Genomic DNA, 16,426 nt, shown 5'->3' on the forward strand with positions numbered 1-16,426 from the left:
TCCTCCACTGTCTGCTTGAGATCAGCTGGCTGCACTCTCCGAGAGACAGCGAGAAAGAGAGACAGGAGAAAGAGAGAGGTGAGACTGCCTTGTTGAGTCCAGCGAGCACCAAGTAGGCAAAGCAATAAACTGAGCAAAGGACAGAAAGCGGTTGAGGACAGAGAGAGAGACCGAGAGAGGGAAGTTCTTGAGGGGGGTGGAGGTCTCAAGTATGAACAGATAGAGAGGGAGGGTCCGAGATGAGCCGTGTCGTGTAGCGCTGCCTGAGTTCTCCTTCACTGACTCTGACGGTGTGTGTCGCTACAGGCGCGGTTGAAGCTGGAGAGACGTCTCGCTGGACAGAGGATGAGATGGAGATCGCCAAAAAAGGTACTGCTCATCTCCCTCCTTCTCTGGTTCTCAGTTGGCTTGGCTCTGTCTGATATCTTCACACATGCACAAACATTTCATCTTACTTTTGTTCTACTTATTTGATGTCTTTGTGGTTTTGCATATTTTCTGTGTTGGAAGTTGGTTGGGGTTGCATTTTTGAGCATCCTCTTTGTAATGACTATTCAGATCAAGACTGAGGGGAAGAAACTTAAGCAACTGTGACCGTTTGACACACTAGAAACTTTGCAAGACGACCATTCACCCCTGAACACTGTGAAAGAATGACAGGAATAGTGCAGAGGGCAAATGTTTTTTGCTCTGAGTATACAGTTTGGTTTCATTAAAATGAAAGCTTTTGAAGGGAATCTTACATGTCACCCCATAATTACATTCTTAATGTTTTCAGACTATTATGGCATTATTTTGTGACAATTTGGCAAATTTTTTCCACAAAATTCTAAAGGCAAAAACTTATTGTCATCAAACAATGCGCGCGCGTGTGTGTGTGTGTGTGTGTGTGTGTAATAATAATTGTACTATTTTAAATAGTCCCTTTATGTCTATATTTCACTTATTTAAATGTATTCCATTTTTTAAAGGCATTGCATTGTTTATCCAGCAGAAATGAGTTGTGCACTATTTTGATCAGCCATGTTCATCTGCACGTCTTACATGTGAATATCCAGCATTACAGATGTGATATTTGTGGTCAAAACATGAAATGAAACTCCAGTACTAATTACCAGTATTCCCATTATTCTCAACAGTGAATCTACTTTATATTAAGATACTAAACATAAAACGCAATATCACAGATATTACAATATCTTCTTTTTTATCAGTATAGTTACAGGCAGTACAACAGATATTACCTTGATTTGTAGGTAATTTGCTATTCAGAAGTATAGTATAATTTCCTTGCATTCCAGTAATGAGAGATTGATTATTAGGTATGGGAATGTGGAAGTAAAATATGCTAAATCTAAATGGTCCTAAAATGTGCTTTGTTTTCTTCAGGAAAAAATAAAGCTTGATTTATTTATTGGTGAAATATGACTGGGACATTATCTTGATGGCTTTCACAAGATTTTCTTGAACAGACCTAGGTTTAGCTGCACACTTCGGTTTGCAGTTCTGTCTGCACAGTCGTTGTCAGCAGGAATGGACATAGGAAAAAAGGCTTCCTCTTTTTGCATTGAATACAACAGTGTAATTTATTTTCTGGATGGTGTTTTTGACTGATTGCATTAACAACCTGGAAATGGTTTCATTATTTTTAAGACATTTGAGATTCTTGGTGACGTGTACTCTTAAGATAATGATGAAGGCACACTTCTGTATTTGCATTTAGCAAATGTACGCACATACTATATCGATGGATAAACTCACAGACACATTAACACACAAAGTACCCCTAGAGCTTTTTAAAACATCAGTTTGCAGAAGTGTTTTCAGGTCAGACTGCGGTCATCTGAGTGCATTCCTTCTGCTTCCTCTTTCATTGTGCTCTTTTTCATCTTCTCTTTAGTAGAGGGGAAGTTCAGTCCACTGAGGAACAAACTTGAAGGTGTGTGCGTTTCTCTCCCTGTGTCTTTTGTACAGACCTCTGGTGAGCCATCAATGTCACTGCCCAGTTCAGTTTAATTGGAGGACAGTCTAACATGATTGGCTCGGGATAAGGAGAACTGCACATAAAGTTTCAGTATTTGTTTGGAGGAACTTTGGAGTGTTTTATATTCTGACAAGAATCTCTGTAGATGCTGTGCAGACACAAAAGGCGCTGGACTGTTTTTCGAAGTTCAGAAGTTCTTTAGATTGTTGATTTATTAAACAATGCACAGTCTTGATCAAGATCAGCCCGTGCTATAAACCATTGCGGCTCAAGTTGGTTGATCTTGAACCATGATGTTTGCAGTGATTCATTCAGTACTCAATCAGTATACCACACACAATTTCATTATGAGTCTAGGTGCTAGTTCTGGCCTCCTTTCCAGCACATTCTGGCTAACTTATTGGACAAGTTATTATAGATAACTTATTATAGAAGTGCATTGACACTTTTATGCAGGGCCTTGATTTTAAATGATCTAAACCTATTTTAAACCTGTGTCAATTCAAAACATCTAGTTCTGAGTACAAGGTTCTCAAATTTTATCAAAAGCGTGGAGTGAAATCGCATTCGGTTAGTGGAGGAGCCCCGTCCCATTATACGTTTTTAATATTACAGCTATCGAACTAAACAAATCGTGAGAAGTTTTTAAAGTATTTAGATGTATTCCCATCACGTAAAATGCTGCCGTGATGAGAATTGAGCAAGCAGATGACAGTCTGTTGATCGCGAGAATGAAGATCTTATCATTGTAACGCAGTTTCTGCACTCTTTCACCAATGCAAATACGATGATGTACATACAGTGAGCTTCGTTTGTGCAGTGTATTTTTTTTTTTTTTTTTTGCAGTGTCATTATTTGATAACGAGTTGTCCAGATAAACTCACGCTATGTGGAAAGATTGTTCTGTGATCACTTTCTGTATATAATTTGTTCACAATTTAAAAAGATTTAAAACAGTTATTTTCATCCTACTAAAAGAAACGTTGTGAAGTTGATATTTTAGTTTCTGACCTGGTTGCAAAGTAGTTGTAGAGTTTTTGACTGCATCAATAATAATGCATACGATGAGCTATATATTAAATATTCTAGCTTAAAAATGTTAGGCGAGATTTCTTCCCTTCTCCATCACGTCGTGTGTTCCCGCTATGTTGTTTGTTACCTAGTAACGAACGTACGGTGGCCGAGGATGTTCCGCCAACTTCCGTGTCTTCGCGCATCTATGTTGCCTAACAAACGCAATCTGGCCGAGATGCGTGCTGGCGGCAGGAAACTGGAGGGAACTGTGTCTGTGCCTCGTATACAATGTTATATATAAAGCTTGCAGGAAAACTTGGTTGGTATTGCCTTTTCAGCATGAGAAATACAGGGTGTGGCTTATGAACTGGTTGAATTGCATCTGTCTCACGGCCAATGTGTGAGACTTGAGAACCCTGTTAGTACATCCAGGGGTTGAATTCCATCCCAGCTTGAGCATGAGTACAAATACAAAGTTTAATAGCTTAATTTGGGTGTTGGATTCCTTTTGAAATTGCTTAGTTGCATAATGTGTTTTCTTTGAACAATATATGTAAGGTACTGATAAAAAAAAATCAGAGGGAATTTGTGCATGTGAGAATCACAGCCTCGTGGGTATTTGGCACTGTTGACTGTCCTCATGGTGTCTGAGAACATCCAGCTAGTTGGAATATCTCAGTTGGCAGTTGGTGGTGTGGGCTTTCGTGATCACGGAGGTAATCAGTGACATGTGAACTCCTCTGACCTGGTCCAATCTTTCACTGTAATCTCAAAGGCACATCCAGTATCACAGACATCAATGTTTTTTTGTGCTGATTGTGTAGCTCGATTTACTTTATGGGGATTACTTAAAATATAACAAATAAAAAATAAATAAATAAATGGGAAAACATTGTTTATTAAATTTAAATCTTAGGCCATGTCCACACTATTACATTTTCTTTTGAAAATGTATATTTTCTTTCCGGTTTAGCCTTCCGTCCACTCTGAGACGGTGTTTTAAGACTTTTGGAATACGCTCTTCAAAGCGGATAAATTTGAAAACGCTGTTTTCACGTTGTAGTTTGGACTGTGAAGCCGGAGGTATTTGAAAACAATGATGTAAGTTTAGTCATGTGATCCATGTTGTACTAATAGATATTCATTTCTACCAGTATTGTGTCTGTTATGTGCTATTCACTTTTACACTGTTGCTAAAATATGTTACATTGCACACTCTTCATATCACAGTCTTGCAAATATGACAGAATATGTGTACTCACATTTGCTGTGCTACGGCAGTACAAGAGAGCAGTTGCGTTTTAGACCAAACATATGGTGACTGAGTGCGATCTGGACGCATAGGCGCCGATACCGTGGGTGCTCCGGGGCTCGAGCACCCACGGAAAATAACGAGCACCCACCCACGTGTGCCAGACTGCCAGTAATATTAATTTAAAATTAAACATTGCAGTTGGTGCTATTTGAAGCGTCTGACCCGTCTGTCACACTGTGATTTGTTATCTCGCTGTCAGTCGCCTGCTCCATATCCTGCATCCACCAATCACAGCGTTTCTCGGGTGAAAACGCCTCTTTAGTGTGATTCCGCAGATTCCCGCTTCATTACCCACTATACAGTGACGTGCGTGTGTACGTGCATTTGATAATTACAATCAGATTTCAGAGTGAGAATAACATGGACAGATTTGTGTGACATTGATTCATAATTTCCCATGAAGCTGATCGCGGTTAGTTAAACTTTTCATCTCCAATCCTGTCTGTAGCCTATTTGTGAAAAGTGGCGCTGTCCTGAGTTGAAAGATAGCCTTACGGCTTTATTATCAAGTAAATAGTGTGTGTTCGTGTCGGCTGCTGTCCATTTCCCAAGGTTCTGAAATGCAAGCATTTTTTGACTACTTTTTTTTTTTTTTTTTTCAAAGGGCGTGCGCCCATGAGCACCCACGGAGGAAAACATAAATCGGCGCCTATGCCTGGATGCATCAGTGATGCTGAGATATTTTGCTAATTGAAATTAGAAGAACTATGCGATACCTTTAATTATTTATTTTTCCATCTGTATGATCTCAGTGAGCTTTTGTGAGGTTTCACGCATGCACAAGTAAGGTGAATTTAGAAGTTTCTCATCCACACTGAAACACTGAAAATGCTAGTGTGGGCGGAGAGCGTTTTTAAACGGATACACTGTTTTCAAAAGTATCCGGATTAATGTGGACGTAGCCTTATACTCACTAAAGCTGACCACTGCTCCTGACGCATGAATGCCTACACACCCTGAATGGACAAATACAAATTACACCCATTCACACTGTAAAGTCGCTTCATGAACTGAATCCAAAGTTATTTATAATTGTTTATTCATTTTTATTTTCCACCAAATTGGGACCTTGTAATAACCTGAAAACTGGCAGAAGAAACCACAACAGTATGGATGACAAATCTACTGTAACAGTAAAATGGAAAAGTAGAGTTGGATAGTGTGCCACTTGCTTTTAAGGCTTGGAAGCAACTTAACTCTTTGGCTCACCCACAAGTTCAAATTTCAAAATCAGGATTTTAGCTTGAATGGGATTGATTTGCCCATGTAGATTTCACATCAGGCTAAAGTTGGTCCCATGAATTTGCCACGTTGACCAACAAAATGCTTGGTATAAAAATTACTTCTGTGTGAATGGCTTTTCAGACAACAATACACTCTTCACAATGGACCTTTTTGCCCTCAAATTTAGCAGAAATCTTGATTTGACTGCAAATTTAGAGAGTGAGCGACTGTTGTTAAGATACCCATGGATAGCTATCCTTACTGATTTCTTGACCTAATATTTTTAAAGGATTTGTAATCCACTCGAGTTAGCATTTGGTTATCGTGTTTATATTGTTTTACATGTTCATGTTAAGGAAAAAAAAAGAAAATCCACGTGATCTGGTGAAGGTTGGATCCTCAGTCTGGTAATGATAAGGCCAGGTGCACAGAAAGTTTCTTACTATGCTTTGTTTTTTTTGTTCTTAAACATGTCTCCCCCGAGATAACTTAAATGAAGCATACGTCTTGAGATCATTTTGCCATCAGATAAGTTATCTTGGCTCACTCAGGGGTACAGCTGTGCTTATTGCTGTCATGAATCACAGCTGTCTTTCCTCATTTGACTGATGTTTGCATTTTGTGTGATTTTATGGTGGTGGAGATATTTATTATGACTCAGTTTCAATTAACAATGTTTTCACGCTACATGTTGTTGATCCATTTGATCAAAATTAATTCCAATTTGTAAGGTCATTTATTTGTAAGGTCATTCATTAAGTCGACAACATTTTGTGATAAAATACAATCAACTTGTTAACAAGCTCCATAGTGTTAGTTATGAGAGTTTTGTGACACTTTGTTTGCGGGCTTAGGATTTCACTGCATTTATAGCCAACAAAGAAACATATGTATGCAAAATGTTGTTTTAAAAAAGATAATAATTATATATTGAATATTTGTGCACACTGCACACCCCTACTAAACGTGATTAATAAGGGTTTTGTTGCAGTTAGCAGTGGAAGGTGTCATTTCTCTATTCATTTATAATCTAACCCTCTTTCTCTTGTGCACAGGGCTGGTTGAACATGGTAGGAACTGGTCAGCCATTGCTAAGATGGTAGGCACTAAGAGTGAAGCTCAATGTAAGAACTTTTACTTCAACAACAAGAGACGTTACAACCTGGACAACCTGCTACGGCAACATAAGGTACAGGGACAACATTTATCACGGAATAAATCTGCTACATCCAAACATTCCCATTACATGCTTGAAATATCTGATATTCAGTGATTTATCTCCTTTATTGGCCAACATATTCATGTTCTTGTACTCTAATGTTTCTAGATTCAATCAAGTGATTGATCGTGTTATTGTGGTTAAGAAGTTTCTGCATCACTGAAATGTTCTTATAGGATATCTGATATTTTCCACGTGGTCCTTGATTTTGATTAGTTGATGTACATTCCAAGGGGTTTAATTTCTTTTTTTGTAGTTCCATGTTATACACTAAACATTAACACTACCTTTCAAAAGTTTGGGGTCAACTAGCCTGCGTTTATTTAATTGGCAAAAGAGTAAAAACAGTGATATTCTGAAGTATTTTTTTCAATTTAGAATAACTTTTCTATTGTAATATTTAATTTTTTTTTAATGTAATTTATTTATTCCTGAATTTTTATTATCATTTCTCCAGTCTTCAGTGTCACAAGATCCTTCAGAAATCATTCTAATAATTATTATTGTCAATGTTGAAAACAGTCTTGCTGCCTAAGATTTTTGTGAAAACTGTGATTTTTCTTTTTTTTTTTTTTGGTTCAGGATTAATTGATAAATAGTTCAGAAGATCAATATTTATTTAAAATTAAAACGTTTTGTGACATTATAAATGTCTTTAATGTTACTTTTGATCAATTTAATTCATCTTAATAAAAAATAGTTTTACTGACGCCAAAATTATGAATGATAGTGTTAATGTGATATCTCTCCTGGTTACTTGTTTTCTAGTTCAAAAATAATGTTTTCCTATAAGTCACAGTTGTTTTTGCTGTTTTTTCATAATGCTTATAAACTGATGTTAAAGTAGTTACACAGAAAGGGTGTCTTAGGAAGACAAAAAACTGAAATGTCTTTATGGATGTACATGATTGTGGTATAATCTATTTTGTACTATTCATTGCAACTGTTCCTAACTATACTATGTTGCTGTGTGCAGGATTCCCGGCTCGGTAGAAATCGAGACTCATCACAGAGCGATCCTGCGCCTGATGAGGATGAGGAGAGTGACGGTATGATCTCTCTCTTTGGTTTCAACACTTTTAGAGCCGCTGCTTTCAACGTAAGCTATAATGCTTAAACAAACACCCTAAAACCCATCGCTGTCAGTCTCTTTCTCTGTGACTCATGAACCCAGTCTGATTAAGCAGAGAGGAAGAGGAGCAGTGGGGCTATAATGTAAAGAGAGCAGAAACAGACTGACACAGAAAGAGAGGGATGAAGTCATGAAGCAGTAGTGCAGTGTGCTGACCTGTCTGACTGCAGTGCGTTTGATTAGATTTGACAGCAAAACCCTAGACCGCGCTGCGCTGCCACAGAGGTCAACATCCTCCCTCTACTTCTGTCTGTACGTTTAATGAGTGAGACTCAGGAGCAAATAAGGGCAGATGAAAGGGAGAGGAAATGATTGAATTAGACAAATCACAAAGAAAAGAGAGTGGAAATAGAGGCGCTTTGCAGAAGGGATAAAAGACCTGTACTATTTCTACCTGCCATTCTTGCTCTTATGTAAGCGTTCCCTGACTATAAAGCCTCAAAATATGCTGGAAGGAAACCGAGTGCTTGTGCTTTTCTGTTTGATCTGTTGTGCTATTATTCAGGTACTGTTGTGAGTGATGGTCAGTCAGCTATTTATATAGTGCTTTATACAATACAGATTCTTTTTAAACCTGCTTTGCAGTGATAAACAGAAAAATAGCTATTCGGTGATGCAAACAGAATCCAGTTCTGCTGTAGAGCAGCTATAAAAAGACAGTAGTATACTGTCATTTTTCAGTTGAAATTAGTTCAGTTTGCTTTATTAACTCTAAAGTTTGTCATAATTGAATGGGCTCAATTCATTTCAGCTCATTCAAGTCAATAATATTTCCAAATTATAAATGTCCCAGATTAAGCAAGCCAAAAGTTGACAGTTGCAAGACACCCAAAGTCCATCTGTGACACCAGTCTGAGAAACCTTGGGGATCCCATTGGGTGCCTTTTTGTTCTCTACACTTTCTTTCACCCCATCTAGAATACTATTCAAAAACATCTGAGGTATTTAATTCCTGTGATGACAAAGCTGAATTTTCAGAATCATTACTCTGGAATTTCAGTGTCACATGATCCTTCAGAAATCAATCTAAAATGATGATTTGTTTCGCTGTTTTGCTCTTCTTGGTTACTCGTCATGTGCTAGAATGCTGCTCTCTTATGTTCTCCCTCCTTCCCTTCCCTCAAACGTCACTTTTTTTGCTTTTTCTGCTTTTTTCTTACATACCGGTGCTCCTGAAGCCAAGCAGGTTAGCCTTCATCCCTCTCCGTGAGAGGAGCAGAGAACCAGATAGACTGAAAGAGTGGCAGAGAGCCTCCGCACAACAAGAGGCAGGAATTTTAGATGTGGGAGAGGAGTCATTTTGAGAAAATGGAGGAGGGAGGGAAAAAATATTTGCTTTCTAGTTGTTGGATTTGTGCTTTTATAATAGATATTTAGCGATATTGATCAAAAGTTACAGTGAAGACATTTATAATGTCAGAGATCTTTTAACTGTTCTACAACAAATCCTGAAAAAATGCATCACTGTTTCAACAAAAATATTAAGCAGCCACAACTCATTAACAATAACATTAACAATAACAAGAAATGTTTTTGAGCAGCAAATCATCATATTAGAATAATTTCTGAAGGATCATGTGAACCTGAAGACTGCGGTAATGATGCTAAAGCATTGGCACCACAGGAATAAATTACATTTTAAAATATAATATAAGGTTTTTTTTACTATTGCTGTTTTTACTGTATTTTTGATCAAATAAATTGGTGAGCATAAGAGACATCTTTCACTTATGTAGTAATAACAGGAACAATTGAACGGTAGTATGAATGCTACACTTCCTGTAGCATTTTACACTTTAAGTTACACTTCCTGTGGCCCTGAAGGGAGTATCATCACGTGGCGAGGGTGGAAAGGTAGTGATTAGCCTAAGGATGTTTGCTGTCCAGAAGTGCATTAGCTTGATTGCTGTGAGACTGCGTGCAGTGAATGGTGACCTCAAATGCCACCTCTGCTTTGTCACTGCAGGGTTGTTCAGGTTTTCTGCTTCTCTGCCTTTGTGTTTTTGTAGCAGAGATTGAAATATATTGAATTTGATATTCTGTGCCCTCTTTGCACAGATGAATGAAGAATTTAAAGAGGATGTGATGGCTCAGTCATACGCTCTTTCGTCTCCTTTCCTCAGGTCCCGATAACAGTTCGGACACAGAGAGTGCACCGTCTCCATCTCAAACCGACCCCTCCAAACCTTATGACTCGCTAACTCATCCCAACTCAGCTCTGGACGGCGCATCGGACCCGGATGTCACGGCAACCAAAGGCCCGGTGGCAGATGACAAGGGCCAGGAGCCTCCGTACGGCGAGCTGCAGGTGAAAGTAGAGAAGAGTCCAGAAGGAGGTGCTGGAGACGGGCTTCCTCAAGATGAACGAACAAACTTGGCATATGAAATGCAGATCCATCCAAAGAGTGAGCCGCAGGATGTGGAGATGACTGCTCCCAACAGTGAAAGAGGTCAGGTGCAAGTGAAGACTGAGCCGGAGGTCAAGGACAAGGAGGAGAAACAGGGGGAGCAGCACCACTCTGATAATGACTCTAGCGCCACCTGCAGTGCGGATGAGGATGTGGAGGTTGAACCTGACCGACAAAGGTTAGAAATGGCTGGTCCTGTTTTATTATAGGGTGTTTGTACATGCATTGCTATTGGTTTCTAGTATCAATTCCCAGGGAATGCAAGAATGTTAATGTAAATTGTAAAATGTTAATTCAACTTCTTGTTGAATACAGTAAAAAAAAAAAATGAAGAGACCAAATAGAAATCTGGTGCGACTGAAAACAAATTTTGCCTCATTTATTACTATAAGTAATAAATTACTTCCTTAAAGTTTTAATTTAAAAGTTTCTATTTTTATTTTCCTACCTAAGTGAATGTTTAGCTGTGCAAAGATTTTACAATTTTATATTGTACAAAACTAGGAATGAAAGAAAAATCACTTCCGGACATTTTGTTTTTCACAGTATCCGTAGCTAATGTGTTTTATAAAACGGTTCGTTCCAAACCTTGATTCCAATTGGTCAATAGCTGTTTTTTTTTCTAGCGGAAGGAAGGCTTTTAGTGATTTTACTTCATGAAAGTTGCACTAATACATATTTTTAATGTGTGGTAACCGTTTTATAAAACCAATAAGGTACTCGAGGCAAGTGCTGTATCGTGAATACTCCGCTCTGCATCATGCACTTCAGCTGTTACTTATTCATGATACAGCACGACCCCTCGTACGTTATTGCTTACTTATTCTCTTTATTCTCCTTCCTTCCTGTGGCAGACTTTACTCTCTGGAGAAGCCGTCAATGCTGGGTGCTTCAGGCTCAGTGGTCGTATCTTCAGCCAATCTCCTCAACATGCAGCAGCTTCGGGCCGCCACCATCCCCCCTATGGTCAGTCCCCATAGCCTCTACCCCCACTTAGCATTCAGATATGCCCCTCTGGACAGAGACAGGGCCCAGCCACCCCGCCACGTGAGTCCTGCCTCCGTCTTCACCTCCGCAGATCACGCACTGTGATTTGCTTCTGCGGCAATCAGCAAACAAATCAGCAAATGCCAATTGATTTTCCACACAGTGAAATCATGATGAGTGAGAAGAATATGTTTGTTTGCTCTGGGCTGATCAGTTGTGTGGTTTGGAGGCTGTCTGTTTTGGCGAGTTGCTGTGGCTGTGAAATTAATTGAATCTAATTGAGGCCCTGATTGGCTGTTCACAACGTTTACATAATAAAAATGTAGCGTCTTGTTGCAAAGCAAATAGCTATTACGGACTAATGGGATTAAGTCATTAAGTCATGCACCTTTACATTTGTTTTATTTAAATACTTGATTGTTTAAAATTTTCCAAGTGATCATTTTTTATGTACATCAATCCAGCATTTTCCCACATTTGAATCCTCTCTCTTATGAAATGGTTTGTTTTAGGTTTCAGCTCCATTTGGTCACAGCAGCATTTCTGGAGGTCCATTGAGCGGCTTTGCTATGTTCCAGCACCAAATCAAAGCTGTGCATGAGTCTGTGCAGGAGGACAAACAGAGACTGGACCAGAACGAGTCTGATCGCAGACCACGAGTCACCACCCGCAGCCCCACTGTACTGGACAGAGAAGGTGAGTCAGACACAGGAGTGAGAGAGAAAATGCACAAAAATGCCTTGCATCTGGTAAATTGAAAAAACTCATCAATCCATCAGCAAGCATTCTTTTCTTTTTGCCTTGTTATTTGTTCAGTATGCACTTGAGATACTTAGAGAGTAGATTCAATGCCTGACAGACTTGAGTGTTATAGACCACATGTGTTGTGCTCTGTTGCTCTCATGGAACAGATATACTTATTTAACTTTTTATTGTTAAATAAAAAGTACCGTCAGATAAAATCCTGCAAGTAGGGCTGAACGATTAATTGCATTTGCGATAAAATCGCGATATGATGAAACGCGATTTTGTAATCGCAAGAGCTGCGATTACACTGGTCACGTGACACGCGAGAGAAAAGCTGTCTGCAAGATAAAGCATCAACTTGCCACGCTACGCGGTCTGGCGTTCAGAAAAGAACAGTTTATTTTTAATGTATGTGATATTGTGTTATTTATTCTCTCCTCAACAATCCTGGATCGATTCAGAGAATTTCAGAATCGAGTATGAGCTTAGTTTTTAAACACAGATGCGTGATGACGCTGCGCGTGCTTTAGAAACGAGCCTCTCTCGCTCTCTCTCTTCCTCACTCACACACACGACACCGCTCGAACCTTCCAAAACATAGTAACGTTATTTCATAAAGTTCGGGATTGAACCGAATTACAAGGACATTCGCGGGCTTCATTGAACAGGTTTTGCCGCTTTGCTTGATGTTATAACGTTCCACTTGCAGTGCGCGTTCTCTCCCGTGGGAATTTTCTTTACAAATGCTTCACAGAGGCATTATTTAGGTCTTTTGGAAAGCAGTTGGCTTATATATTAAAACCGTGAAAATCACTGAAGGCTGCTTTCATTTTAAAATACTAACGCGTGCTTTGTGAAGAGCGCTCTTGCATGCGGCTGTGAGCGACTCATTGGTAAATGTACTTGCATGTCAAAATGCTTTTATGACGCGAAATTAATGTGAACACGGTCAGTTATATCTTAAACCAACAGGACAAACCACATTTACAATTTCAAAAGTGATATATGCATTAGTGTGAATGCAGCTTATCGTATCTAAACTGAGGGGAAATCACTCCAGCTCTTGAATGAAAATCATTCAGACAGCCTACTTTTAAATACTGAGAGCACTCTTTGTTTATTGCTTGTAATGTTTTTTTTTGTTGTTTCTCTTTATTTACTAGCTTTTATATTTTGAAGCTATATTATTTTATATAGCCTATTTAAAATTCTTAACATGTAATTGGTTTAATTAAATGTTTTTTATATTTATTTTTTTAAATATGTGTTTTTACACATGTAATTTTCATATTTTAAGAGTTATTAAGATTAATTAATAAGAAAAAAAGTAGATCGGATCATGAGCTATCTAAAGATTACCATCCCTACTGTACAATGATCTATTGCTTGTCTTTGTCGACTAATACAGAAGGTAAATAACTTTTTTTTTTTAAATCGCATATTAAATCGCAATATTGGTTAAAAAAATCGCAATTAGATTATTTTCCAAAATCGTTCAGCCCTACCTGCAAGTGACCGTGCTTTCTCTCCTTCCATGCAGTAAATGCACACCCTTGAATGAGTGTGGATTTCTAGTGCATGTACTTGAACTTCTGAGGTAATATCTTTAACCCATTTGAGAAACTGCGAGGCAGCAAAAATCAGATTTTAAAATTGCACTCTTTACGAACTTGACGTGCGATGCCATGATGACTGATATGTATGTGCATGAATTACTGTCACACGCACAAGTTCAGAGCAATATTGTAAGTTACTGCATGATAATACTTTTTTTAGCAGAAAAATAATACATCATGATACACAGTCTCACTTTTAGTTACGTCTTTTAGGCAAACATGAACTTTAACTATTGGCTTTACTTCTTCGATCAGCTGTTCGACTTTCGCGTGAGGCCAGTAGCATATAGCATTAGCACCTCAGCTCCACCCAAGTCATGCCTCTTTGCCTATTTTAATTTATTCGGGAGTGACAACAGGTGACGGGCTGCCAAGATGCCGACAACCGCCCACGCCCACTTTGGGCTTCAAAAATGCTTTTCAGAAACCAACGGGTGACGTCACGAACAGTATGTGCGAACGTCTATGGAAATCACTAACAATAAAAAATCTTTGCACTGCAGAGGGGGCACAGAAGGTTAATATAAATTGGAACAATTTTAACTGCATAAATAAGGTGGAGATTAATGTTGTTTTTTTTGTTGTTTTTTTACATTTGTATAAAATCAATATCATATTTGCAATAGTGCTCATATTTATGAAAACAGCTATCCTGCTCTTGTTATGTTGCTTGATTATATGTTATAATATAAAAAACAAGATCTCATACAAGTACTGCTTGTATTCAATCATATATTGAAATACAAATGAGCTGCTTCTCCCCGCCCTGCTTTCCAGAAGAGGACTGATGCTGTACTGCATCTAGGACATGTTGTTGCCCACATTAAAGTTAAAAAATGTTTAAGAAAATAAATTGGCCTATTAAGTCTTATTTGGTGCTGTGATGAGCATAATAGGGAATTTAAATCTTGGGGGTTTCACAACCAGAGGTTATGCGTTGTTGTGGCATCATTGTTGTGTCAACAACACACTAAACGTTCCAAGATGGCGGGCGCACTGACATGTCTGGAGCGGTCTAATGTGGCATATGCTTATCTAATGTGATGAACACCTTTGGGAATACAAAAATCTGAATGCCTGTTTAAAACATTTAAAAATGGTTGGAAACTGAAAGTAGCGCAGCTGCTTTTTTTACGGGGTTACCATTGTAACAGCTGCATTTTTTGCGGTGCCATCTGCTTTTAGAGTGTGAATGTGTATTTTCATTCAGCGCGCCTTCACTCTTTCCACCATGCTGCTCAACTGTGTTGTGGTTGTTTACATCAGAGTGTGCGCATGGCTCTTTGATGCAGCTCACACACAGTGTTGTACATTTTAACCGGTTTATAGAAATGTAGTTTTAAAATTCATTCTAAAAATCAGAATATTTTGTAATAAATAATTATTCACAATATTTTAAAGTGCCCGTGATAACAATGCTGTGGATGTTCATTATTGTGATATATCGTATTACCGTATATCTGATTCGGCAAATGTCTAGATGCAATGAAGGGTTGCCCACTTCAACATGTTTCACTCGATTTTACACATTTCAGGCACTTTTACATTTCACATTAACAGATGAATAGCCTGTTGTGAGAATCAAGTTGTGACTTTTTGATTAATTACAAGGTCAAAACAATTTTTTTTTAAAGAAAAATAATGTCCAGAAAACTTACTGGCATGGCCAGTTTGGATGACATTGCCCATCTTCCCAAACTAATCCTATGCTAAAATAACATTGGTCACTTTTAGCTTGGGAAAACTCTTGACCTGAAGAACTGTCTCTAAGGGGAAGAGAGGAATGAATAATACAAAATTGAGGTTACAAAAACACCCCTGAGACAAACAGACAGAAAGACAAGCAGATGGACTGCTGCCTAACCAAAAGATTGTGATGTGCCTGTAGTGCCTCTGTTCTATCCTCCCATGCACTTTCGCTCGATTTTTACATGCCGAGAAGTTTGAGCAAAGACAGACGTTTTTCTGTTTTTCCTCCTCCTCCTCCTCCTCTCGGTTTTATAATGGGTCTTTGAAGGGTGTTGAATGCGCAGGAGAGAGACAGTGGACTTTGCTCTTCTCAGCTAAGAAGCACAGTGCTGTTTTTGATAGAGCCAGACAGAAGCACCCAACCAAAAGGAACATTAGGTCACTCTAGTGTACTGATATCCATTAGAAACACCAAGTTTTGCTCGACCTCTTTCTCACAGACCTGCCTTGAAATTTCACTTTCCAGAGCATTTACAGCGATAGCACTGAATTAAAGGGGGTGGGGGGGGTGTACAATGGTGTTTTCGTGTATTTAGAGCTGTCTACAGTGTTAAAGAGATGGATCCTCATGCTAAACATGGCCAAAGTTTAAAAAAAAAAATTGGATAACAGATAATTTCTCTGCCGAAAATCTTACCTTCCGGGTTTTTTTTTTTCGATCGTGGATCTAATGACGTAGACGAGAGTGGAACTCCTTATATGAACCCTTCTCTCGGAAAAGCGTGCCCACGCAACACGTCGACCAGAGGAGAGCGAGACTGTGCACATCAACGTGCTTCAACAGGAAATCATCAGCAGCGCTGCATAGGATTTATTCAAGAATGTCTTTAAATACATTTGTTTAGCTGGCCACTGTAGGTGTCTGTTTTGTTTATTGTAAAACCAAATCATGTCCTCATAAACCACAAGTAAACACGCACAAATGTTGTAAGTTATAACTCGTGCATGACATGGTGTTCTAAAAACACTGCGCTCAAGTTCAAATCATTTCTATTTTTTTTTTAAACTCCCGCCTCAGTCGGCATCAAACT

At 38.7% G+C, this 16,426-nt stretch overlaps 1 protein-coding gene across 17 annotated transcripts in view; it reads left to right on the top strand.

Moving 5' to 3' along the window:
• ncor1 (nuclear receptor corepressor 1) overlaps nt 1-16,426 on the top strand; it is an 87,711-nt gene that overhangs the window by 44,585 nt on the left and 26,700 nt on the right. For 15 of the 17 annotated variants that reach the window (XM_039650172.2, XM_039650176.2, XM_089130176.1 and 12 more), the window contains 6 exons: nt 307-369; nt 6,593-6,726; nt 7,733-7,805; nt 10,012-10,474; nt 11,151-11,343; nt 11,796-11,979. In XM_039650172.2, the coding sequence (XP_039506106.2) occupies nt 307-369; nt 6,593-6,726; nt 7,733-7,805; nt 10,012-10,474; nt 11,151-11,343; nt 11,796-11,979 (1,110 nt within the window). The remainder of the gene's footprint in view (nt 1-306; nt 370-6,592; nt 6,727-7,732; nt 7,806-10,011; nt 10,475-11,150; nt 11,344-11,795; nt 11,980-16,426) is intronic. The other 2 variants (XM_039650181.2, XM_039650182.2) reach the window with 1 other exon arrangement.

The sequence above is a fragment of the Pimephales promelas genome, chromosome 4 (genome assembly GCF_988280905.1).
Source record: "Pimephales promelas chromosome 4, fPimPro1.hap1.1, whole genome shotgun sequence".
NCBI lineage: Eukaryota > Metazoa > Chordata > Actinopteri > Cypriniformes > Leuciscidae > Pimephales > Pimephales promelas.